Below are 27,445 nucleotides of genomic sequence, written 5' to 3' on the forward strand. Positions count from 1 at the left end.
AGTGACAGAGGCCAGAGCCCATGTAAACTGTGTGTGTGTGTGAGTGTGTGTTTATACCAATGATTATGTGCAACCCTGTGTGCGCGGTGTGTGTTTGCTGTCAGTGTGTATGAACGAGGAGGTGTCGGGTGAAGGGACTAGATAGAGATGCTGGTATGTGCTGGACACCAGGAGACAGTTGCTGAAGAACGTGCGTGTGTGTGTGTGTGTGTGAGAGGCAGGCAGGCACCAGGAAAGCCGTCCCCGTCTTGGCTGGGGTAAAGATTCAATCATTTGGGGTCGGTGACTTACTTTGGCCTTTTCTTCCTCTGACACACAAACTTACGCACAAACGCGCGCACACACACACAGAGGTTAGTAGACTCCTGGCTCCAGGAAGAACACTTCAAATGGAGGAGCAGGAAAACGCAGGAGGAATGATATGAAGCCAGTGAAACACCCACACACACACACACACACACACACACACACACACACACACACACAGATGTCAGTGTGTTGCACTCCTCCGTATTCTTCTTTGCAGACGAAGCAGAAAGTCTTCATCCTTTCTGCAAGAAAGACTTTTTATCTCATCAGCATCTGTTTTGCTGACGTCAAATGTTTGTCTCCTTCTATCTGATCAGATTGATGCACTCTTGTTGTTGACGTGACGACAGTGAAACTGCACATCAATGTTCAACCCAAATGAGATCAGACCTCATCTCGCAGCTTTTACAGGTTTGTCTTTGCATCTTGTGAAAATGACATCGGTAAGACTGCTGCCAGTGAAGATGGCTCAGTCGTTTCTGAGTTATTTAAAATAAGAAAAAATATGTTAGCGAGAAAGACATACAGACATTCTTCCAGCTGTAACAGCATAACATGATGATACTTTTAATCCAGATTGGTATATTAGGTTGAACAGACGGGACATAGATGCTTCCTCAGTGGGAATATTTGGTCGAATCGTCTCAATTTTTCAGTCAGTCGGGTTGTTTGTTGACTGACTGGTAATGGTCAATTCACTTTTTTTGATGTTTGGTAATCTAATCTAATCTAATCTAATCTAATCTAATCTAATCTCGTATAGTTTTTTCCATATTTGATTTATTTATTTTGTTAAAACAGTTGATATTAACATCTATAAATATCTATTTAACACATTGTTTGAATTTAAACGTAATCTGGTGGGGATGTGGTGGTTAACTTGTCACTGAATGACAATGACTTGATAGCCATATTATTTTTTTTGTTTTATACTGCAATAAAACTGAGCTTTTGCCCACAGAGTATTTGTTGTTCATTCACTAACAGTTAAAAATATGGTCCCTGTATTGTCTCCCTATCAATAGTGTCCATGTCATTTGGTTTTTGTAATATGATCACAAAAAACCCAACTCAAGCTCGAAGATTCGCTTAATTTAAATGAAACGGATAATACAAAAACTGCACATTTGTTCATTGTTTTTGAACCATTTTCCTACTAAAATAGCAGTTTTACTTGAGAAAATGTGTTACTAATAAGTTGCGCTTACTTGTTTATTGAGTTTCGAAAGGTTAACAAAGAAAAAAAAAAAAAACACATATTCAATCCACAGTTTAATGCAGGTGAATTTCTTGAACGCTACGTGTGTGTGTCAATATACAAGAGTCTGGATTTGTGTGTTATTTTAAGATATCTGTACGTTTTGCTTGTGGATTAACAGTGTTTGCCCAGGTAAGGTCACGGAGTCACACCGGGGTAAAGCACAGTTTTTTTCTGCAGGACACCTGGGCTTCAGGGATGCAATGTACACACACACACACACACACACACACACACACACACACACACACACACACACACACACACACACACACACACACACACACACACACACACACACACACAAACACACACACACACACACACACACACACACCGTGAACCACCGGGAGTGTGTTTTTACAAATGAATTATTAACTGCTCCGTTGCAGGTTCTCCTATGAGACCGACAGGCTGGAGTGGTGGATTGGACTCTTGATTCACACAGTTTAAAGAGCAGCGCAAACATGTCGCAAAACACTCAATTACAGATGATAAGAATTCAATTATCAATACTTCTTTTGTCCCGGTGATCTCCACTGTTTGTAAAAGTGATAAACAAACTGGCTCACGCAATATTTCTCTCTCTCGTTCATATTTTTAAATTCCTCTCCTGGGGGTTGTTGCCTTAAATGCGATGCTATAAGATCAATTAAATCCCGACGAAGTGCTGTTGCACTGGCTTCACTCTGACCAATCACATCAGGCCCATTTTTTTGACTGATTACCAGTCAAAATCCTCACGGCGGGCCCCGGGACAGTGAAAGAGTGACACGCAAGTATTAATGTGTGTATTTTTAGCAGTGAAGACCAAGGGATCCCAGGACCTCTCCCAGTGATAAGCAGTGACCAAAGTCCGCCGGCTCGCAAAAGCCTAAAGAGCAAATACGGAACAACACACACACATGTGGAGCCAATGTTTAATATGCTCCATGCATGAGGCTTAGGGCAGTGTGATGTGGGGGGCGGAGGGGACGGTGTTTGCATGAGAGGGGCAAGTGAAGGGTAAGATTCAGGTTAGGTAGAGGTGAGGCGACGTCACCAAAAACAATGGATTCTGATGTTAATGTCGGGTTCACTCAGAGGTCATTTGAAGGTTTTTGAAGAGGTCGGTGTGACAGCGACGCTTCACGAGGTTGGAAGGTGTACTGACGAGATGTGTGTGTGAATGTTTGATGAGCGTCAAGCGCTGGCAGCTTCTGTCCGTCAAGTGCGGACTCCTCTGTCTCTCCCAAAACACTGGAAGGGAAAACAAAAACACAATGAGGAAGCAAGAGGAGAAAAGGTGCTGCAATCGAGGGGCTGTCAGAGCTCACACGCCCGATAAGAGCGGGGAATATTTCTGTTTGTACAAGTGGAGGAGGGTCAGCGAAGGAGAGAAGTCGACCAAAATGGGTGAATCCAAAGAGTTGGGAGGAGAAGAGAGAGGGAACGTCGGAGAGGACGAGTGAGAGGGAGATGCCACCAGACAGGAGGAGCTCTGGAAAACAAAAGAGGCTCCACACTCTGCTAACATCTTATCTGTCTGAGGGTCTTATCCACCGCCGGCTCTGTTAGTGTAACCCCATTCCCTCCCTCACTGCAGCTCTCCTTCCACCTCGTCCTACCCCCACCTACCCCCACCGCCACCACCGCCACCATCCTCAACAGCTAGCCGCGGACCCCGTTATCAGCACGGCGCTGACGTCAGGGGGCCCGCTAGTGCTGTGGGGGTGGGGGGGGGGGGGGGCCGGAGACGGAGGCTGATAGCGCTGCAGAGACTGCCTCCACGCAGGCTGTGGGAACCAGGGGACCCAGCCCACTGCGGCCTATGTGGCCCCGCACGTCCACCACACAACTCAGAGCAGGATATGCTGTTAATTCACCAAAGCATGGAGAGGATTTCTGCATTGTGCGCGTTTGATATACGTTCTGATCACAATTTATAAACTATGGAAATAAAACCCTTTAAATTGCGCTTAAAAAAAAAAAATACATGCATGACTCAAACGTTTCAGCTACTTTTGTCAGCAAATTGTCTCAGTTTGCACTGTTGACTTGGTGAGTTTGTACACCGGTGGCAAGTTCTGTCTCGAGTGGGATTCAAACTTGCGCCTCCCACACAAGACTTAACCTGATACTCAACCTGGATGAAATGAAAAAAACAAACCTGCCAACATTTTACAGGAGATTTGAAAAAAGAACCGGAAAGAAAATAGGGTAGTACTACTGCTTTCTAATGTGCCTATGTGTGTTTCTTTTCTGTACATTTGAAGCTTCTTCTTTTATTGAAGTCATTAACAGTTTCATTCACTCGGCAGGAGAATTTGGCATTTGAACTTCTCATTTGTCTCAAGTTTGCAATATTACCACAATTCTTAATCTCTAATTATATTTGTCACAATATGTCAACTGTAAAGGACTTTAAATGAAGTACACAAGTTCAGGGATTCACTTTATGCGTCACAAGTTGGATTCTTCCAGCCCCATTCCTCACAGACCGATTCCCAAAGCCCCCTCTCAGCCCGATAAAACTGCATACCAACTATTATCCAGAGTAATTTACTGTCATGTAGGTTTATTATGGAGCTGAACTCAGCTTTTGTCAGCCCATGTGTCTCCATAAAAGACAATAGAACTGTGCTGAACTTGAGAGATGTTGTTTTAGTCCGTGGGGCATAAATTCCCCCAGAGGGAAGAAGAAACCAAGGAACGTGGGGAATTAATTTCCTCCTATTAGTTTGAGTAGGCCCCTGGGCTTGAGTGGTGAGATGGCTGTTGTCTTGGTTGTATTTAGCTAGAGAAAAAAAAAAAAGGTGTGTGTTGGTGTGACGGAAACAAAGACAAGAGTGTGTGTCCTGGCACGGGTCAGCAGGTGCAAGTTTGATATGTGGGGAGTGTGTGCAGCCCGGACGGCTGCAGCAGATGAAGTTCCCAAATTTCACATCATTAGTTGCAGGTGCAGCACTCCCAAAAACACGCACACGCACATGCACACGCACACGCACACGCACACAGACACAGACACACACGCGCGCACGCAAATATTTCATGTCATCTAAACCTTGTTAGTTTCCATTCCGCCACGCTAATATATGTTCTGAAACCAATAAAAAAAAAGCACCTCCACTCTGCTGTTAGATTCTGGTTTGACTCATTTACAGTGCTGGGAGTGAGGGGAGCCATCAATCTGCCTTTTAACCACACATATATTTCCACATCTTCCGAAGTGTGTCACAGATGTTTTTCGGAGATGGATCTGTCGGATGGGGAGTGGAGACACACTTATCAGTGTGTTGTCCTCGATAAAGCGGAGGAGATTTGTAACGGTTGCGGTCGGTCAGTCCTGGATGTGTGCGTGTGTGTTTGTGTGTGTGTGTGTGTGTGTGTGTGTGTGTGTGTGTGTGTGTGTGTGTGTGTGTGTGTGTGTGTGTTTCTCTCTGTTACTCTGACCTCTCTCTTACTCTGAGCAAGTAGGAGGAAGAAAAGCATGTCCTTGACAGTGAGAGAGGAGGGGTGAGATGTAAAATAAGAATCGGCAAAAGAAGGAAGCCATTGTTTCTCAGCTGATTATTTCTTCTTCTCCCTGTGTTGTCGTTTTTCTCTCACTCTCTCTGTCGGACAAACATCCCCATTCCTTGTGTCTCTTGGTATAAATACCTATTAAGAAGGTAAATTATCGAAGATAAAATGAATACATTATGGTCAACTTGATGCACATGCATTGTTAAATGATTCGATCCATCCGTCGTCTATCCTGCTTGGAGCCCGCCGCAGCTCGCCGAGTCAAAGCAAGGCAGACTCCAAAAACCACATAGACAGTCAGTGTTGACCAGCAAGTTAAAACCAGGGTCTTCTCTCCCGTGAAGAAAAAAATCATGCAACGAGGGGGAACATGCAAACTCCACACAGAGAGAATGCCGACCCCTTGAAAGCAAATGGTATAATGCACATACTGACTCAATGTGGAAAGTAAGACGGTTTTCAGTTCGATAAAAAAAAATACATCCCCCCTGTACTGTGTATGTGTGATAAACAAAATTATTTCTCCTTAAAACAATATCCTCATCTACACATACAACTAACCCGTGCATGAGTCGGCGTGAGCTTGTTTTAGACCATTTTTACTTTGAATATTTCTATCGCTATTTGAGGATTATTTATTGATTGCACATCACCCCTCCTGAGGCAATTCAGACTGAATGCTGCACTGTTCAAGTTGCTGCTAGAGTGCAGCATGCGGTTGTTTTTCAAAGCTTTGGGTCTTTGCAACTTTCCTAGAAGTTGCCATTGAAGTTGGATGAAGCAGTAGAAGACAGACAATACTGTCCCACTGTTGTGAGGAGCAAAGGCTGTTAGGCGGTGCTCAGAGAGGAAACTCACTTGGAGGTAGGAAAACCTTTGGTATTTTAATAATCATTTTGAATGTTTTTTAACCGGTGTCAGTTAAATCTTGTTTCTTTCTGATAGTCGCTGCTGCCAGTAATAAGCTGAGCCAGCATATATAATATATTAGTCTCAGTGACACATTTTTTAATAGAAAATTCTCATTTTAAAAACGTGAGTTCAAACAGGAACTGCTGTACGAGACAGAACCATACGTTTTACACAGTTCAGGTCAATATGCATCTCTCATGAAAAAGCAGTACCTTACATGGTTTTTCAGAAGCTCATAAATACTTTTTGCACTGTGCATCAGTCAATATGGTGATTAATATTGTAATTTATTTAAGAGTGAGTAAAGATAGCCACCTTCAAAGTAAAGACAAACGATTGTATGGACAATGTGCTTTAGTTTCGACTTGATTCATAACTCCTCAGTGTTTTATTTACCTTGGGGTTCCTGAAGAGCTGCATGAACAATGCTTAGTAATAGAGTCACATATTGTTTTGTTTGAGAGTAAACCATAGTAAACCATTGTCTGAGTTTTAGTGACTGAGTTGCTTCACCTTTCATTATTAAGTCATGTGTTTTTTATGTTTGTGCGTTGTGTGATTTAGGTGAAATCCACTCATATAATTATACTTTATCCAACCACGTTCTATAAGGTGCAAGAGCCAGGCTCAGCTATTTAAAATACTACAAATATATTATATGTAGGCCTGACAAATGTTAATATTGGACCTTCCTGTTGCAACTGTGAGTAAAGCCAACACCCCTGTCAATCAGGGTCACCTGGGGGGGAAGAATGATATCTAAAAATTGACATTTCAAAAGACTGAAGACTATAAAGAAGCAGTTAACATACTGTTTGTGGAAATATTGATCGCTTCAGGCCTCTCTTATCGTTCACCTCTTATTCATGACTGCTTTTATTAGTCCCCTCCTACCTCAAGTCTTATCTGCTGGGACAGTTTTTTTCAGGTTGGAGAAAAGTGTTGAGGCAGCAAAACGACATTAGGCCGCATGACATATTGTGAGAACTTCATTTTGACAGTTATTGTTGTAGTTGTGTGTACAGTCTACTATTTACTCTATGTCTGAAGTATATATCTATATGTCCAGTTACAGCGACCTGTCCTCCCTCCACCTCTGCCATGCTGTGCCAGTTAGCAGTAACCCCCCTCCAGTGCCCGCCGGGTGACATGATAAGGCCTCATTAGGCCTTTTAATCGGTCCAGTACAGTCGCAGTGGGGTGATCGCAGTTCTGGCTGCACGCCCGACTAAAGTAAACTGAGCCGGTGGAAAATCTAAACAAGCTGACCGACAGATCACTGCAACACAGAGCGTGACCGACACAATGTGTGACCTGGATTTAGTTATTCAGCTTTTCCACTTTTTAAAACATTAAGGGACGAATCCATTTCTTAAACACATTAGTTTCCACGTTATAAAAATGGAATGTTATCTTGTCCACTCTGACTGTTTGTTTCAAGCTAAAACTACTTAAAATGTTTATTTATCAGAGGATGGGTTGAAATCAGATGTTTAGTTTTTTTTATCATGTGCTCTCCGGGTAAACCATCATATGCCAGTCATGGAAAAATATGTGTGAGGTGAACATAAATACTTTAAAGTTAGTTTAGATTCACCTTTACATGCCAATTAGACCAATTAGAACATCGGATTGTGTAAAACTGCTCAAATTGTACACATTTCATTATTTCTAGTTTAAAAACAATCTGTAAACATATGATTTTTAGACATTTTCAGAGGTTGCCTGTACATCACTGAGCACTACTGTCTTGCAATACAATGTGTTATTTACAGAAACACACCAGATATGACTTACAAGATTTATGGGTTCAAGTATAACAATTTATACACTCGCAGTATTTTTCTGTTTACAGCACTTTTTGCATTCTTCTGAGATTTTTAAGATGGATGCTCCACTCAGGTGCATTTACATAGAGGAGGGGGCCTTTTGCAAAATAAAAGGTGCGAAATGATGTCTAAACATGAGAGTTACTGCAGAAATAACACCTATCTCAGTAACTGGAAGTTTACCTTTGCTAGTGAAAAGAAAAAAAAGAGGATAGAGATGTACAAGTTACTAAATATGGTATCCTACCTGAGAAAGAGATTAAGATAAAAACAAAAAAAGAAACGTACGATTTTGCTTTTTAGGCCAATATTTGGCACGGTTTTACTTGTGTGTGTGCGTGTGTTGCGTGCACCGTGGCGTCTATAGCTCGTGGAGAATCCATCAAAGCTTATCATTATAAGTAAACATGACAGAGTGGACAAAATGTCTTGTGCACCGCCAGACCTGCTATCTAACCACAAGCCATATCTGCGATGATGGACTGATGTGGCGCTGGCTTGGACTAACCAGAGTCTGAGTGTGAGAGTGGGAGTGGGTGAACACACACACACACAGACACACAGACACACACACACACACACAGACACACACACACAGACACACAGACACACACACACACACACACACACACACACACACACACACACACACACACACACACACACACACACACACACACACAGACACAGACGCACACACACACACACACGCACACAAACACACACACACACAGAGGAACACTCAGATCAAAAGGCACAACCATGTCGACTTTCATGTTCTATATTTTCCAGCTCTCACAGACAAACTACCTTTACTGTACATGAAAAGTTAACGTACTGTCTGCTCCCTAGCAGGCAGACACTGTCATGATTTCAATAGGAATTTATAGCTGTTATTTGCAGACTTGTGCTTACAGGGGTTCGTATAGTTTGACCTATGAGCTGAGCAGAGATGAGGATATTTCCTCCCCCCCTCAGAAAAAAACCAGGTCGTTAGTGTACAGGATGAGACATTTTTTTTATTACGGATAAGATCAGAGGAGAGTCGAAGAGCGCTAAAAGAGATTTATTGGTAATCCTAACTACTTGGTCATGATCTGTGCTCATTACCATGGTTTCCTGTGTTTAGATGTACTGGGGACCTCTGCTGGTTCAAACTGCAGTATGGCAGGTAAAATCATAAAAATATATATATATATTTGGGGAGGGGAACAGCAAAACAACGTTGCCACTCAGTTTTTTGTTGGTTTTGGGTTGTTTTCTTTTTGTTTGTTTGTTATTTTTAGCTTATTAGCATGTGCCCAAGGTGAGGTGTGCATGTGTGTGCAAGTGTTGAGGTCAGCCTGTGTGTTCTTCTACTTGTTACAACACCACTGATAAGCAGGGTAAACATCCATGCACTGTTTGCTCCCCTACCACCGTCACATGATCAAAAAAGCTCTAATGATAGCGTGTGTGTGTGTGTGTGTGTGTGTGTGTGTGTGTGTGTGTGTTGTATATTCTGTTTGTGTCCGTCTTCCCTTTGGCTTTTAGACACGGTTGGCTCCTTGGTGTGGAGGTGTGGCTCCTGAGCCGCCGTCTGAATAGTTAGCTTTGAGAACTAAAACCATTGATAACCTTTTCCCTGCTGTTCAGTTCCTGGGTCAAAGGTCATGGCTGCAGTGCTTCAGCTGACTTGGCACATTGACAGTAAGTGTAGTGACACTGGATGGGATACAGTATAGAACTGCTCCAAGCCACGTCTGCATCACTTTGTGTGTGCGTGTGTGTGTGTGTGTGTGTGTGTGTGTGTGTGTGTGGGGTCATTAACCTCAAAGTAGCCAAGAAGGTGGTCTTTGAGTGGATCTGGACCGTGAAAGACCACCAAGGCAGAGATGAGTATTACTCACAAAATTCAAAAGAAATTTTGTTGTGTCATCAAATAAATACCAACAATCCCATTCAAACCTCTGATCACTTCATTGACCCATATCAACGGTTGATCTAATGCTAGAGTTACTCCACTATCATCAAAGTGGCTTTATTATTACATTGTCCCTGGTCACTACAGCTATAGTGAAGTAACCGTTTCATGACGGTGTCTTTATATTTCCTATAACGTGTTGGTTCAGTGCTACTCTTCACGCCTGCATTGTAAGTGCAAAGCTGACCTATTTTGGCTTAAATACTGGAAACCAGAGAATGCAAGTCGTCTTTCTGTCCGGAGGTATTCTTAAGGTGGCAGATTAACATAAAATAATTAGCGTGTTTGATCTTATGGGGTTTAGTTGTACATTAGGGTAAAAAATGCGAAGAGTAAAACTTTTTTCTGGAGCTCATCATATGTGGAACACAAATTAATTAAGATTTTTTTTTTCCCCAAAAAATGAAATATTGACTATTAAAGCGAGGCCTAAACTAAATAATCAAAAACATGTTAAACAAAAATAAACAAATAAACCAGCCTCTTTTCTTAATCCCTCCATCCATCTCATCACATTCAGTTAACTGGTTATAATTACGGCAGGAATAAATATCATATTGGAAACAAATACTCATCTTTTTAAACTTTGACTGTGATTTAAAAAGGTTAGTAATAAAGACATTGTTGTTTATTCTGGCGATCAGGTGATTTGATAAATATGTTGAGTTTTACTCCACTATTTTAATTTAATTTCATTAGATATATTCCTCAAGGCCAGTTATTTGCTATAGTCTTCCCCACCCCACATTGAAATTCAATAACCATCACCTCTTTCAATCGAACAGGGAAGAGGTGGATCAAATGAAAATGACAGAAAAGATATCAATCTTAAGTGAACAGTAAAAAACTGTGGAAATATAGTAATAAAAAGTATATGTAGAAAGACATGTTGAGCCTATTTGTGTTTCTTTTGTATAAATTCAACCAAAGAGGGGAATGCTTTCCTCTTGGAGTTTATTTCCAGCTCGAGATTTCAATTCCTAATTGGTTTATTGCTCAAGCGTCTATCAGCATTCTTGCATTTTCATGTAAACACACAGATAAAACATATTTCTTTCCTCATTTATGGCTGCATTCTTTTACACGTTGCGGTTCATTATATTGAATTATGACCTCTGTAGTCTCCATTAGTTATCATTTGTGTGACATTTCCTTTTTCAGTGTTTAGGTTTTGTGTCTTCTTGCTGCCACGACGTACTTGAAATTATCAGTGGTTGTAGTCTAAGCTATAGAAGTGTGACGTCTGGGTAAAATGATTATAAATCTGTCCAAGGCCCCGTGCTCCATTCAGGCCTTTGTGACCGAGGCGCTTTAATGAGATATAGGCGAGATATCTTCTGGATTTTCCCTGACTTGGCAAAACAAGTCACTGAGTCTAATGTCAGAGGCTTTTTAACGTCTGCTGCAGCCACGGTGACCCCGGACGTCAGTGGCAGCGTAACTGTGACATAAAAAGAGCTTTAATTTCTAAATATGTGGTAAATGAAACCTTCACAATGTCATACAGACAAATATTAATGACCTGAAACTGTGTGTTACCTTTTCTGATCTTCTCATCTTTGGCTATCAGCTGCATTCCTGAATATCTTGTATAAGTTAGAAGTAATATCAAAGGCAAAAAGAAAACAGACTTTATAATGCTTCCAATCTATCTGTGCGCCCTGACAAAAGAGTGTTGTAAAAAAAAAAGAAGAAAATCTCCTATCTGCTGGACAGATCTTATATGGCCCTAAACTCATATTATAGCTCTGTCTCAGATGCACATCTTGAAAACATTACTCAATAAAGACTTTTAGTGCCTAATATTATGTAACAATGTGCCTGTCCTCAGCATGTTTTTCTTTCATTGACCCGGTCAGTCCTCAAACATGCACAAAAATTGGAAAATTGAGAGAAAACAGATTGTTAAGAGTTTAGGGAAGAAAGAAAGGTTAATTCTAAGGTGCAGCCCGGCGTTCTGAGTTGTCCCGAGTCACACTCATGGTCTTGAAAGGGGACGATGATACCCAGAACCGCAGAGTCCCTGCCAACACAAACCCCGCTCCGGACCAAACCGCCTCCTCTACGATCCTTTGCTCTTTGCAGGGTAAGGAAAAGGTGGGGGTGGTAGAAGTGGGGGCTTGGTTGGTTGATGAGAGTCTGAACAGGCCGGAGGAGGGACACACCGGCGCCATGGCGATCCCTAAGACAACTTATCTCCTCTCTCACAATGATAGCGCCTGTCAAAATAACTGCCAAGATACACAGCCGGCCAGGAACTGGTTAAGTCGCAGTCCGCCCAGTCAGACTGCTGCCGGACTACTGTCAGTCTTTCCACATCTCACAGGCCTCTGTGAGACATCAAATACACATTATCTCTGCTGTGTGCCATTCAAGTAGTTAGTCAAAGTTAACTAAACTGTTTTCAAGTTATAGTTCAGAATAAGCTGAAATTCATATGAGAAACTGTCGGTGAATAGAAACTGAACTCAGTCAACAAATTCAGTTTTGGTTGCTTTTTAGTGTCGTCTGTAATCTTTCTGATGTAGATTTTGATGTGTATCTTTTAGCTGGACTCGTTGTCTAGATCTGTACTATTTATTGTAAACCGTCTCCATCTAGCGGCAGAAATGATAATTACACTATTAAGAACTGTCATAAAAAACAAAACTAAGTATATTCACTGTTAGGAAAAAATAAAGACTAAAAACTGTGATAAAAAAAATAAAAAAGTGTTGCCAATAACCTCTCCAGTATCACATTGCTTAAATTGTTGTAGGGGATTAAGATTTCTTATTTTTTATTTATTGTTATATGTTCAAGTCAGAATTCTGAAGAAAAAAGTGATTTTCTTAAAACCATGCAGTTTTCTTTTTTTTTTACAGGTGAACATGCCAGGAACAGGTCAGAAGGTGCCAGCTCCATCCTGGGGACACACCTGAAGACCCTTGAGGAGGTGGGTGAGAGGAGGGTCTTAGCTCAGAGTCTCTCATCTCCACCTACGACTCGTGTCTTAGGTGGAAATGCCTACGAATCCATCCATCTAGGAACGAGCTACTGAAGTCATTCATTTCATACTGGCTTTAAAAAAAAAAACTGTATCACACTGCCGGTCCAGCATAAACACCTGTAAATGACTGTAAATCCATATAATATGTATATTTTTATTTTATTAATGTTTTGTCTGTTTATAAATACTAATTTGTGTTTTTTTACTGTAAATTCTTCTTCTTATCGTGTGTTTGCATTGTTAAAAATTCTATATTATTTTTGATGAGTATTTTTTAATTTCTTACTTTGTCATTTGTCATGTAAAGCACCTTAACAACCAAAATGTCAATTAGTCGGAATGAGAAATAAAATTTAAAAAAGGAAGTTCCCTGACCGGGAATCGAACCCGGGCCGCGGCGGTGAGAGCGCCGAATCCTAACCACTAGACCACCAGGGAAGATGTCCTCTATCCGGCCCAAGTCTGTATATTACCATGGATCTGTCATTGTTTCGTTTTTATGTGATATCTTGCAAAAACGTAAGTTGCTTTTTGTTGATAAAAAAGAAAAGAAATATGTTGACTTAAGATTGTTTGGTAGCTGTGTTAGCATATGTTAGCATCAACGTTAAGAAATCTCTCCTGTGCCTTTACAGCACATATACCACAAGGGGGCGTCATACAGGGACGAGCCTTGATTCTCCCCACCCCACCCCACCCCACCCCCCACCCCCAACTTACATTAGCTGTCTGAGGATGCACGCAAGGTATGTGAGCGCTTCCAGCTTCTTGCTTTCTTTCTAAAAATGCTGCGTTTCGACATGTCGTTGCCTGCCCGTGTTTGCGGCCGCTGTTAGAGCACACTGCCCGGTACCAGAGGCTCGTGTTTGGCGGGGTCGTCGTCGCCGTTAGACGGAGGTTTATTATCCTTCTCGTGCGCTCCAGGTTGCTATTGTCTTGTAAACAAAGTGGCTAGCTAACGGCGTTAGCACCGGCGGGGGGAACCGGGGGACCGGGGTACCTGGCTCGGTGTGTCTGGACCGAGCTCCCCCGGGTGTCAACCTTAACACAGCTGGATTATATCCCCTGTTTATTGTCGATAATCCACAGTGTGAGGAGGCTGAGGGATTCCCATTGATTACCAGCTACTGCAGCGTGACAGTTTAGCTCAGCTTTATCGCTTCAGATTATTTTGGGTTTTCCGCTTCATCTTCGTTATGTAACATTGTGGGTGAAAAGCCCAAATGTTTCACTGTTTGAAGGTGAATGCTTTGCTTTTTTGTCTGACTTAATGTGATCGTTTAGTCTCTCGGTGTGTCGCCGTGACGCTGTGAATGTTTACATCAACATCCCTCGACCTGATTCTGCCAACAATAAACTCGTTTGCTGAATATTGAACTTTACGTTACGTAATAAAACACATGTTTACTGTGGCAACGGTTAACTGGACCCAGATGGTGCTGCCATTTCCCAACACAGGGCTGTGTTTTCCGGCCTGATTGACCTGGCGGGGCTTATTATGGGATGCTTCTATCGCCCTCCACTTAAGCTGATGGGATTCTCGATCACTTATTGGGGCTTTCGCAGTGTGTTGTTGAGTGAGGAGGCACCCGCTGATCTGTGCTAATCCGCTTGCTTCTCCTCCTTCTGCAGGGCAAGAAGGACGTGTGACGGCTCCCCGTGAGAGGTGATCTACCTGGAGCTGTGTCTGCTGGCTTGGACACACTCTGGAGCCTTGTGTGTGTGTGTGTGCGTGTGTGTGCATGTTTGCATGGATGCACCTAACTACATGCAGATTTAGGAGCCTGGCCTGATGGAAAAGAGAGACAGAAAGCCGGGATATTTTGCAAGGTGAGAGCTTTTGTGTGTAGTTTCTTTCTCCCCATTTAAAAAGTTGCTTTTACATAGGTCAAGATTAGGACATTAGGACACTTTGCACTCGTATCATATACAATTTGGAGTGTACAGTCTTTCTAACTGCTACTTTCACAGGCTCAATGAAAGACACTGAGCTCTTGGTTGATACTGCCAAACCTGTATGCACAAGCTGCACAGATTTGTATCTTTCTGATGATGCAGCAGTTACAGCGCGGGGCTTCTCCATAAGGCATTTGTTCATTTCCTGAACATGTTCTTGAGCTCTTTAGTGTTTTCATTGTTGTCACTCACAGCTCACATATTGGTGTGTAAAGTCCAGAAGTTTTATGTTGAGAATTGCTTGTTCGATTTGATGACCTTGGTGACCTTTTCCTTTGTGCCGCTGCATTGTCATTCTTCTGTTGCGATGCATATGCTCACCCTGTTTACCCAGTTTTTGTAATCAGGATCAGCACTGCTAAGTCACCTGTCTCTTAGCTACACCAGCCTTTTATTGGGCCTAACACAATCTCGTGCGTCGGAGTTCTTTGGGGCATACATCCACACTAAAATTGGATTTTGGCAACACGGTGAAACGTGATCTGGGGAAATGTGGGAAAGAGGCTTGTCTGAGTTATGTTGTGTTCAAGAAATAAGCAGGCTGTGAGCAAAGCGAGCAGCCTCTGTATGTGATTTGTGCAGAATTGACAGATCACGGAGGATAAATTAGATTTTAGCCGGGTACTGCAGAATGATGACCTTTTAATTTGTCTAACAAGCTTTCACACAAATTTGCAAGGCTTGTTTCAGTTCAGTTGTCCTACAGTTGAATCTGTACACACAGTAGAATTAAATTTTTTTGTAAATGAGCACCAGTTTTGTGGCGAACATATTCTATGTAGTCTTGGCTGATGGGTACTGTTTCTTATCCGTGATGTCTCGGGTTACTTGTAGTGAACTAGCAATTTGTCTTCTGGTTTTTTGATTAGTTTATGTTGGAAATATTCTATTATGTAGAGAAATGACCCTGTCATTATTAGGTGGACTGTATATTAGATCATAAAGTGATCTTGAGCCTTGAGCTAAGTTGGAGGGGATGCTCTGAAGAAGTTCACCCCAAACTGGCAAATAACAAAGGGGGAAATCTCCATTTTAGAACCTTAAACTAAAAGTCCAATCTCCCTAATGTGTCTGTTTGGACAGACGGGGAACATGTCTGGAAACAAAATAGGGCTTATCACTAACTAACAGAGCCATAACATGTGTCACACTGAATACGGCCGCGCTTCCTGTCAAATAGAACAAAGGTCAGTCTGAGGCACACTCATGTGGTGCCAATGCAAACATATTACCCCTTTGTGAACCCCACTTTCTTACCATCTTATAGCATTTCAACTTGGTAAAAACAATACTTTTTTTCCCCGACACTGAAATTGAAAACAACATTTAACCCGAGTGTATGTAACTGCGTTCCTCTTTTAATGATTCTTACATTTTCCCGAGTGAAACTTCGAAGACATCCGATTCACACACCATCAACCATTAGATTATTTACAGTGTTCAAGCCTTTAAATGTGCTCTGATCACTTCATGCATCAACGGCGATCACAGGGGACTATACAGCTCAGGGAGACGCTGCACGTAAAGTAGCCTCTGCTCCAGTGATTTCAAAGGGTTTCAAACTATTTATCATTTTAACGGTTATGATTCTTTCTTTGGATTATGTTTGATTGGCCCTTCTGGCCGGATTGGACCTTGTGGCAGACCAGATGTTTGACTTCCCTGGATTACATGCCATGTCATGTCATCAATAATTTAACTTCTTGTATTTTTCTATACCAATATCTACTTACAGATTTAGTTTGAATGTTTCTATGATGCAAGTTCAATTCAATGGGAATCTCATAATAAATTCTAACCCGAGTCCTGAAAGACGGATCATTTATGTTATCATCAGTTCAGTTGCCTCACGGTTTACAAAGTGAATGTTCGGAGGGAGTGAGGAAGAGACGAGCAGTGTGTGTGTGTGTGTGAGGGATGTCCCTCAGTGAAACAGATGGTGCCGTTGAGAAAGTGATTTTTTTTTTTTTTAGGTTTGCGACCAGATGTGTGCTGCAGTGGTGAGAGAGGCCTGAGCTCCTGCTGTCTGCAGACTTATCGACCTCATCTTTTCCTTCCATTAAAGCACTCTAACACTTAAGATGCTCTCGCTGCGTTGCTGTTGTTTTTGCCCGGCGTTATGCAAGGCAGCAATACCTCTATCCCTCAGAGCATTGGATAAATCAGTCTGATCTTATCGGTTTTTAACACCCCCCCCCCCCCCCCCACACACACACACACACCCCGTTTGAATTTCAGCAGTTTTAAGAGGGCGTGCGTGCGTGCGTGCGTGCGTGTGCGTGTGAGATCAAGTGCACCACTGAACTGTGCTTGTATTTAACTGCAGATTCTCCTTTTAATGAACCCCATCAGGGCCTGTAGGCAGCAGTGTCGCGGCACCCTTCACTGTGGAACTATCAAGCATGAACTGGAGACAGTAGTGCGTGTTGTCTGGTGATTACACATTGAGACAGTTAGAAGCTAAATCAGAGACCCCAAAAACATTGGAATGTCGGTATAGTGAGAGCTCCTGTGTTCACATCCTGCGCCGCACAGTTACTGTGAGAGGTTCAGTCTGTGGGAACAACAAAAGAACTGAAATGACCCTGCGGTTCTCTCTCTTTCCTACTCCATGAGTCAGTGTAAACAAGTCATTTTCCTCTGGCAACCCAACAGGCTGAAGAGGCGGAGGCAGCTGAAGCCGAGCCAATCGGAGAAGAATGTGAACGAGCAGAGCCCCGCGATCATCTCCTGTCCCGGCAACCTGAACGACGGCGGTCTGATCAAGAAGACGGAGTCGCAGAGAGTGACGGCGAAGTCGTCAGCCAGTTTGGGTAAACCGCTCGGCACACAGATCTGCATTGAGATTTTGTCGTTTTCTCATTTTGGTGAAAAAACGGGTTTAAGAGAAAGACAATCGCAGCCATGCCTGCAGGCAATTCAGATTCAAATAATCCTAAAACAATTGTGTTTGTGGAAACCAGAGTACTGGAAGAAAAAAAAAAAACAGGCATGCATAAGGAGAACATGCAAACTCCACATGGGGAAGTGTTTCTATATAAACCTCTGTAAGGGTTATGGTTTGAGGTGTCTCTCGTATATGCTCATTTGGTAGCCAAAGTGTGTGCCAGAAGGATAGCGGCAAGCCTGGAATCTTTTTTTTTTTTTTTTTTTTTCTTTTAAGGGAAAATTCGAGCATAATTAGCCTTCAAAGCATTTTATTTCTGAATCGGAAAGATATTCTTCATCTTATATTCTCTCATTAAATCCATGTCTTCAATTGGATTTGCTGTTGCGCCTCTCAGCTCACTTTGTTCACATATTTATTTAAAGAAGTTCTGTAATTCCTTTGAATTGTTTGTCACGATGAATCTCGGCCAGATGAGCGATACACGGCCCCCCCACGTTGGGAAACGCTTGGTGTGAAACAATCACGGCCGTCTCAAACGGGAACTTGCATAACCCTTATCGTATCCTGTTTTACGGTTGGTGGATGACGGCAAAGTGCATTTCACACCGTTTTGGTTAGTCATTAAAGAAATACTGTGACACCCTGAATGTGAGTTTTACATTTGTGTGTAATCCTTTGAGGATGGCGAAGACGATTTCGTCTTCACGAGGTTTGGTTAGGAGAAATATTTGTTAACGGAAAAAGGCTCGTACGGCAACGGAACTTGGGAGTGTTTAAAGTGTAACGTTACGGTTCTTGAATTCAGCGTGCGTATTCATAATGACTAACAGATATTATGTAATCATCTAATGTGAATGAATAAGTGTAATAATCATAAAACCTTTTTATATTTGCTCAACAATAAGTCTAATCTCACTCACCACTATTGGAGGTGTTGGATAATGCAGAATATAACCAGATGAGGAAGTTTCAATCAAAGTATGGCGTGTTTTTTTTTTTGTTTTTTTTGACATGTTGTGTTTGATATATTGTTTCTGGTTGTGCTTGTAGTGTATAATCTCTCCAAACAGTAGAACAGTGATAATAGACTGTTGTCATGTGTGCAGTGTGTCGGCCAGCTGTGTAAACTCAAGTGCATTGAGCTGCCGGCCGCAGCATTGTGGTCTTAATATAACACACTGCTGTGCAGTAGCAGAAGGAAACAAAAAACAGAAAACGCTGCATCCTGCACTGGATTATATCAGTCACAGCAACTTAGTTTCGGATGTAGTGAACGAAGAACAGAGCTCCGAAAAGCAACGCCGGTGTTTGATGCTGGCTGCAGTAAAGAGCTGGCACAGCCGGAGAGTGGCTGTCTAATGCTTAGTCATGGCCGCTCATTCCCCCCCCGAGAGCGGCGGCGGTAATAATAAGGCAGTGAGGGAGTGGCGCTCTAATAGCTTCTGTGTTCTGGTAAGAAGAAAACGCTGACTGTGCGCTCTGTCGGCTACAAGGGTCAGCTTGTTTGCGTGTGTCTACATTAACCGCTTCAGCATGTGCAGGGGTACGAGGCCAGATATAATGAAACCACGGGCACTTAAACACAATTTAAGAGTAAAAGCAACCACAGGGTTATTATAAGGTCCTCTCTGTTGGGGAATGTCTTTCTTCTGCCTTTTTTGCCGGAGGGTAGTTTCATTTCCCGAAAAGTGACACGCACATGTCTTTATCCCTCGCTTGAATTTATTTTGCGGCTGTCTTTACTCTGCAGTGTTTTCCTTTCTCCTCTCCCTGCAGACGATGGCTTTAAAAGCAACAATCGGGCTAAAAGGGAGAAAACGAGGCCACCAGGGACAGTGGAGTTCACAGTAAGTGGCTGCAGACTTGTTCAGAGAAATGTTATAAATTACGTTGCGACCCAACGTGCATTTAAAATGTTCTCAGAACGACAAGTCATGAAGGAGCCGGTCTCTTGTTACAGGTGGGACCCAATGATTCCCTCAACAGCATCGCCCTCAAGTACAACGTCACCCCGAACAAGCTGGTCCAGCTGAACAAGCTGTTCTCCCGTAGTGTCTACCCCAGCCAGGTGAGAACCCCCCCCCCATGAGGCTGCTCATTGTCCTCATCCTCATCATCACTGAGTTGACTTCTGGCTGTTTGTGGTCATTATAGAAGCTTTTCGTGCCTGAAGTGAGCCAATCGGAAGCTGACCTGAAGAGTCCGTGCTCCTCCGACGCCTCCGTCACTGATGGTCTGTCTTTTGAGTCACTTCAGGTAACCGAGACTACACAGAGGAGGTCAAATTCATTCTTAAAAAAACTGTCCATTTATTAATTTGGGGCCGTTATGGATTTGAGGCAACGAACCAGTAGTCATGGAAATATATTATTTATTTGTTAAATATATCTTTTTCCAAAGGCAGGAGTGTTAACTGAGCCTTTTATCTCTTTGTATTGACCCTTTTCACTCATTTTCTTTAATATTCACATGGAATATGGTTTGTTTTTTGAGTAATTCAAATATTTTCAAGTATTTTTGCTTTCGGAAATAGTATGAAGCATCACTGTGAGAGGATTTTAGCACCAAGAAACATTTGAAAAATCAAAAAGCACACTGCAATGCACACGAAGTCTACAGATCAAATAATGTCACCAGATCTGTCAGATAAAATCTGCTGCTTTGTTTCCCACCATTAGAGATGCAGCGGAAAATGATAAGATGACCAACAAGACACCAAAGCTCACCAAAACAATAGTTTTCAATTTCCCATCGTGATAAAATGAAGAACCATGGGTGCATAGGGCAACTGGACAGGCGCTTGACCACTCAGCAGTCAGGGCGAGCTTCATTGGCAGCTCTCCCTATGGGCAGAAGAGATGGAGATTTATTGTTTGAAGAAAAATCTTGTACCAAAATGTTCCAATCCCAAGGTGATTTATTCTGGCACACAGTTAAAAAGTGATGTTTTTCCGAGTTCTTGTTCCATTGGCCTTGATGCAAAGTTAAACTCTGCACCGTTTGTTTTGTCTCTCTAATCAACATTGGACTAGAAACTGGACCACAACACTGGACACTGGCTGACTCATCAGACTGATAAATGCTCCACTGAGCCTAAATGTGTCTGGTTATTTTACTCAGGCACTTGTTTTTGGGGTTTTTTGGGGGGATTTCTTGGAAATGTTTTGGAGCCATCTGCTCTAAACTCTGAGACCATTCTGTGGTAGGAAGGTAATTGTATAAAAAAAGCTGTTTTTAAGGCGCGTGTGTGTGTAATCACCTGTGTGGATGGTATATGTTGCCTTGTAAAATGTGGCATTCAAGTGAAGTTTACCTTTTAGACACTGCCCTTCCAAAATGTTCCTCTGAAGTGAAATGCATTGACTTTACACCACGTTGGAGTGAGTACAAGCATAACTTTTGGGCTTCTCATCTCTCTCAGGATGGCATTTCAAACTGCAGGCCAGCCAACTCCATCCGACGAGAGCTCTCTCCAAACTCGGAGGACGACAGCCCAGCAACGGTCAAATTCATCAAAATGAGCTGCAAGTACTTCACAGATGGCATGGTGAGAAGCCCGGAAACTGTGGATATGTTGGCAAATGATTAACATAAATACCGACACTCTGTACCTCGGTGGATCCACAAAATTTCCCGGCCACTGGGATTTAAGCTGGTTCCTTACAAAAAGACCTAACTACATCCAATTTATTTTAAAGAGCAGTGTGAGAGGCCTATTCTTAACACAGATCTTCTCACTTGCAGTCAGTCTCATGCTCCCGTCCTGCCTGCTCCTCCGATAGCAATTAATCCTTGACATCACCCAAAGCATTTTATATGCAGCTTTTTAACATATTTTTAGCAAATTTGGACAATAAAGTGTGTTTTTCTTCTCAGTACTTCGTTTTCACCACTGGTCAGATAAGTTTCATGTTTGAATTTCTAGTAATTTGTTATTTTTCGGAATACTAAAGAAGAAAGTAGTTATTACTCAGTGTGCCTGCCTCTTTAAGCATAACTACTCTCGAGTATGTACACAAAAATCGCAAAAAACTGCAAAAGAAATCCACTCTTAATTCATTTGTTTTACCTGAATAATGCCACATCCTTATCTGCTGCGTCTCAATGTGCCGCGTCGCGGTTTCAGGGAGTGGTCGGCGGCGTGTTGATCGTCACGCCCAACAACATCATGTTTGATCCCCACAAGTCGGACCCCGTGGTGATCGAGCACGGCTGCGAGGAGTACGGCCTCATCTGCCCCATGGACGAGGTCGTCTCTGTCGCACTCTACGACGACGTGTCGCGCATGAAGCTCAAAGACAGTCTGCCATCGTAAGAAAAAAACACAATGAGAAGCGTCAAGCGGCTGTCAGATGTTCAGTCTTGTTGTAAATGTTGTAGAATTGATTCCACCTTTCCGCATTGGGATTTTAAGATCCTTGGTTTGTCTTTTCAGTAAATCTCATCTGTACCACTATTGAAATCCTTTTTAAGTTTTTCCTTTTTTTTTTTTTTTTTGACTCATGTTTGGTTTTAAGTTGCTGTTTTACATCACATTGTCACTTTGTTTTAATTTGTCATGTTAATTTCTGTTGGACGTTTTCTTAGTTTTTGTTTTGTGTTTTTTTTTTTTTCCTTTTTTCCATTTCCCATCCCTCTCATCCTCGTTTGCTGTGTGCACGGTGCGCCCCGACCGCACAGAGATCCACCCCAGGATCTGTGTCCTGTGTACAGGCCCGGCGAGTGGGAGCAACTGCCTTCGGAGCGGGAGTTAAATCCGTTCAGCCGCTACGAAGAGATGGATCCTAAACGGGCAATCGTTCTGGATGACATCGAATCAGCCCTCTCTGAAATCGGTACGACAGACTCACGGGTGTGATGCACCTCAAAAGTTTTTGTGGATTCAACACGAGCTTTCTTTGGTTCACCGTCAGATCCGCTTTAGATTTTGGTCCAAATTGCGACGACAGCATCACACAGTCGCAGCAGATTTGTCCCTGTTTTCCATTAAACCACGTCACAAAGGTGCTCTTTTTAGATTGAAGCGAACACACTATAATTTCTTCAATTATATACATAAATGTTGTTACCATTCAGGAGGTTGTCTGTGTGGTTGTAGAGGGGCTGGACATGGTCAGCCATATCACTTAGGTAGCAAACACAGGTACGGAAATGCACTGTCCCCTTAAACGTTTCCATCACTACCAGGACCCTGATGCACTATAACTATCGGTACCGATGATTTTCGGCCTGATATTGGGAAAAGTGACGTCACACACAGATTAGTCCGATAATTTAAATTTTTTGCCGATAACTAGATCCAAATACAATTGGCCAACTTTGCCTTGATTTTGCTCATTTTCAATCTGTTTGCCTTGTGACGCTGCTGCCTGTCACATGGATTACGTCATAATTAATGCCACCTCAAACGTAAACATGGCGTCACCATCACGAGTGTGGGCATTTTTCACCATTTCTGAAAGCGACAACTCGATTGCGGTATGCATTGGGTTAAAAACTCTGCCAGTTTTAACACATCCACCCTACATCTTTGCCTTTTCTTTACCTTAGGTGTGTCTATATAAACTATTAAAACTGTTATCGGTACCAGCAACAGTTGTAAGATATAGGAAGTTATCAGTAACGTTTGGGAGGGGGAAAAAATGTGTAATGCATCCCTATGTTCTTGTCTTGCTGCTTGTTGGAAGAGTCCGACTGTCATAGCTATAGTTTTCTGCTGCAAGGTTTACCATGTTGTGCATTCAGAGATGATTTTTACACACACCCTCGTTTTAAAAAGTACTTTTCTTCTCCCGTCTCCAGCATCGAAAAAGCATTTCAACCAATGAACCTGTCGCTCGGGTATAACCTGAAAACTCCAGAGATTTCAGTTTTTCAACTATTTGGACCACCAGCCGTATAGTAGCATCTCTTGAAACAGGCTTAAACCTTTTTGCTCATATTGTGATTTATCAGGGAGTGCACAGGACGAGCAGACCGAGAAGTCTCCATCAGATGAGGGATTTACAGAGCTGGAGCCCACCATCAACGGGAGCACGGAGGAGACGGAGGGCGCGTCCTGCCGTCCACTTCAAGGAGAACCCCAGGACAAATTAATGCTCGGCCAAAGTAAAGGGAAGCTGGATGAGGAGGAGGACGAAGGCGTTGCTCAGAACTGCTCCATCGAGGACGGCGAGTCGATTCAGGCGTCGCTAGAGTCGGAAAGACGGGGTGACTCTCGGGCCGAACCCACATGCCAAGACGTTACCAAAACCAAAGACATCGAATCAAAAAGACCCGAAGAGCTGCTAACTAGTATAGATAAGATAATCAGCACACCGGTGGACCAAAACAGAAGGTGGAGGAGTCTGGAGGAGACTCCGGAGGTTTGCAGACAGTCTGGTTCAAAGGGACAAAGCCCCAGCGGACCAGCCAAGGTGGATGAACTGAGTGAGGAGGAGAGACGGAACAGGTCGTGGCTGCTGGAGAGGATTCAAGCGCCTATTGAAGGTACACCACAACAACTCAATCCTTTTGTACATGATTTCATTTAATACCGTTTGAAGAAAATGCCGTTAAAGAGAAAAATACACCTTTATATGGAGCCATATATCTGATATAGAACCTGTAATGTAAAGCCTATACTTTTCAACTTTGGCTCCAGTCAAACTTCCTTTTTTTTTTGGGATTCAGACATGCTCTTCTCATCGGAGGAAAAGAGCAAGAACCCCCCCATGTTCCTCTGCTTCAAAGTTGGAAAACCAATGCGGAAGTCCTTCGCCACGGCGCTGACCTCCAGTCCTGCGCACTTGTTTGGGGGCAGAGGGAAGCAGCCAGAGTATTGGTTTGCTGTGCCGCAAGAAAGGTGAAGTGATGGCAAGCTCGTACATAAGTTACTACTATGTTTGGTAATTCATCTGGGTTTTCGATTTTTTAATTTTTTTGTATGTGGTTTGGTCTTCAAGTGCAATGTGTGTGTGAGTCAGTGCTATACTAACGCACCCTCACGGCCTGCGTGTGTTTCAGGGTGAACGACCTGTACGCGTTCTTCGTTCAGTGGTCTCCCGACGTGTATGGGAAAGAGGCTCGAGAGCAGGGCTTCGTCGTGGTGGAGAAGGACGAGCTGGACATGATCGATAACTTCTTCAGTGACCCTGCATCTTGTAGCTGGGAGGTGTGTGAAGAAATCTGCAGCTTCCCTTGTTTTACACTTCAGATGCCGTGTCGTTAATTATTCTGTGAATTGTCTGTTGTGTTCAGATCATCACTATTGATGAAGCAAAGCGGAGGCAGAGTTTTGGCAGCTGTGACGGAGACCTGGCTGTGGACGCACTGCCGTTGCTCAGTGACACCAGTGACCTGCTGCAGGACACGCACATCGAGAAGGTAACCATCAGATGTGCTGAAATGGTGCATATTTCAATCGCATAAACAAATCAACTTTGTGCGGCCGTGCTGATTGCCATCTTTATCAAAAGAACGGGTCTTTTAAATGGGCTAAAAACAGCAGGTCTGCAACCAGTTGTGCTTGAAAACACTTCAGAGCGCCCCAAAATATCCAAGTTTGAATGTCTGCTGCGATAACTGAGGGATTAAACGCACCAAACTGAGTTACAATGACCGTTGTAATGCTTCATTTAAATCCCAGACAGAACAAGTGAAAGCAGAAATCTTCAAAAGCTCTGGATCCAGACTTCTTCCACGTGAATTCTCAGTGAACTAATGTCAGAACAGGCAGCGTATGAACAGGTGCAGTGATGAAACGCATCTGTCGCAGAAGAAAGATGCCAAAATTTGCTCCTAGATTCAAATAATAAAGAAAAACAATTGTTAATGGTTACATATGGGAAAAAAAACCTGTCACATCCCTGAAAAGGAAATTAGGATTTCTTCTTAAAAACATGAGCCAGTCAAAGGAAAGGGAGGAGCCTTTGGATGCACTTTTCTGGGGACGACACATAAGGTAGAGCACGATGCGTGGAAGTTATCTGTAGCCTGCATCGTTTTTATAGTATCACAAAGTCTTTTTTTAGGTGAGGAAAAATTCAAGAGTCATGAGGATAGGGCACCATCTTATGGCCAAATGAAATTATGATCAATAAATAAATATAGTTCTCACCAATGGTTTATATATTAATGGGATGTGTAAAACTGAATTATTCTGATCCATATTGTATCTCATAACTGCTACAAGTGATACCTCTTAAAAAATATATTTTTCCATTCCTGCATGTGGCGGTGATGCCCCGAGAAATTTGAGTTCCCAACGAGACCAGATTTCACTGTATATATCGCATAAAGATCTTTTACTTCAACCTGTCTGGTTTCATCCTCTGGTTATGTGTTTGCTCTCTAGCTTGCCTGTCGCCTGCCAGCGCGCGTTCAGGGTTATCCCTGGAGGCTGACCTACAGCACAGAGAAACACGGGACCAGTCTGAAGACTCTGTACAGAAACCTGGCGGACGTAGACAGCCCTGTGCTGCTGGTCATTAAAGACATGGACAACCAGGTAGACACCGCGTGTAAATGACTTAAGAGCTGTCGAGATCTCTTATATGTTGTAGAATTCCAGATTTAATCCCCTGGTTCATCAGTATATGGCCGTATAATTTAGTAAGTGTACATTATTAAAGGTCTAAACAATAACTTTTATTTGTTTTTGTTAGATGCCTGCTCTTAGTGAAGCTTTGTGGAAGAACATGAAAATACACTGTACTGATTACAATGCTATAGAGACGATTAGATTTTAGTTATAATCACAATAAACCTCAATATGGTGGTGTTTCAGGCTGTTGATGATCATTTATTCCACCGAATTAAAAGCTGATTATTGATTCTTATTTCAGATCTTTGGAGCGTTTTCCACTCATCCTTTCAGAGTGAGCGAGCACTGCTACGGCACAGGAGAGACTTTCCTCTACAGCTTCTGTCCTGAAATCAAGGTGCGGAATTAGTTACAGGTTCAGTTAAACTGTTTAAATGTTTTTCCCCTCAAAATCTTGATATTAAATAAGATTTATCGTATATCTGCAGGTGTACCGCTGGACAGGGGATAATTCTTACTTCGTGAAAGGCAATACCGATTCTCTGCAGATGGGAGGCGGCGGGTGCGTGGATCTACTTTCTCTCGCATTTCAATTTCTGGGAGGTTTTCTGATGATGACGTGTTGTAACCGTTGCTCCCTTGTGAATCTGCAGTGGTCAGCTGGGCCTGTGGCTGGACGCCGAGTTGTACAGGGGCACCACCACCAGATGTGCCACATTTAACAACCAGCCGCTCTCCTCCCAGCAGGACTTCAACATCCACAGCCTGGAGGTGTGGACCTTCGAGTAGCCCTCCTCCAACCTGCTCCAGCTACGTCTGCATTCACGCCCACATGCAAAGCACTGAAATAAAAAAAAAAAAAGAAACAAACAAAACACCCTTAAGTCTTTTGCGCACCACAAAGAGGGGAAAGTCGGCTGCCTCTCGATGACACTAAAGGTTCTGCGAGACGAGTCCAGAAGCAGCTTTTGGGTTTTTACTGTCAGCAGAGCTGAAAAACGTCTGTAGCCTTTCCTGAGCTGGGTTTGATCTGCGGGTTGGTTGACAAGCTTCAGTTTCATCACCTGCCTTAGACATTAGAGTCCAGCTTTCCCAGCATGCAATGCTGCCTGACCACCATAAACATGAGGAGAGACCCTGTGGCTGTGTGGCCTCAAGAAGCCAATTAAATCAGTTGATGTTACTGTTTTCTTAATAATGGAGCTGCGTTGAAAGTGATAACGATTCCAGTTATTTTGTAGCTTTGTTCAGAAGTAACGGTCGGTAATGTATTTATGTCTGGAATTGTAAAGAATATTGTCGTCAAGAAAT

At 42.7% G+C, this 27,445-nt stretch overlaps 1 protein-coding gene across 2 annotated transcripts; it reads left to right on the top strand.

The window, feature by feature from the left end:
- Window positions 1–13,321: 13,321 nt before the first annotated feature.
- ncoa7b (nuclear receptor coactivator 7b) lies at window positions 13,322–27,018 on the top strand. Of its 2 annotated transcripts, none has more exons than XM_080490223.1 (17): window positions 13,322–13,510; window positions 14,397–14,594; window positions 17,376–17,533; window positions 19,387–19,457; window positions 19,571–19,678; window positions 19,765–19,866; window positions 21,032–21,157; window positions 21,737–21,921; window positions 22,291–22,445; window positions 23,566–24,099; window positions 24,283–24,454; window positions 24,616–24,763; window positions 24,850–24,975; window positions 25,946–26,098; window positions 26,436–26,531; window positions 26,623–26,696; window positions 26,788–27,018. In XM_080490223.1, the coding sequence occupies exons 2-17, from the start codon at window positions 14,557–14,559 to the stop codon at window positions 26,921–26,923; spliced, it is 2,382 nt and encodes a 793-aa protein (XP_080346349.1). In that variant the 5' UTR covers window positions 13,322–13,510; window positions 14,397–14,556; the 3' UTR covers window positions 26,924–27,018. The 2 variants fall into 2 exon arrangements, with proteins under 2 accessions (XP_080346349.1, XP_080346350.1); XM_080490224.1 differs by having other exon boundaries at window positions 22,324–22,445.
- Window positions 27,019–27,445: the final 427 nt, after the last annotated feature.

The sequence above is a fragment of the Lipophrys pholis genome, assembly GCF_963383615.2.
Source record: "Lipophrys pholis genome assembly, chromosome: 21".
In the NCBI taxonomy this organism is placed as follows: domain Eukaryota; kingdom Metazoa; phylum Chordata; class Actinopteri; order Blenniiformes; family Blenniidae; genus Lipophrys; species Lipophrys pholis.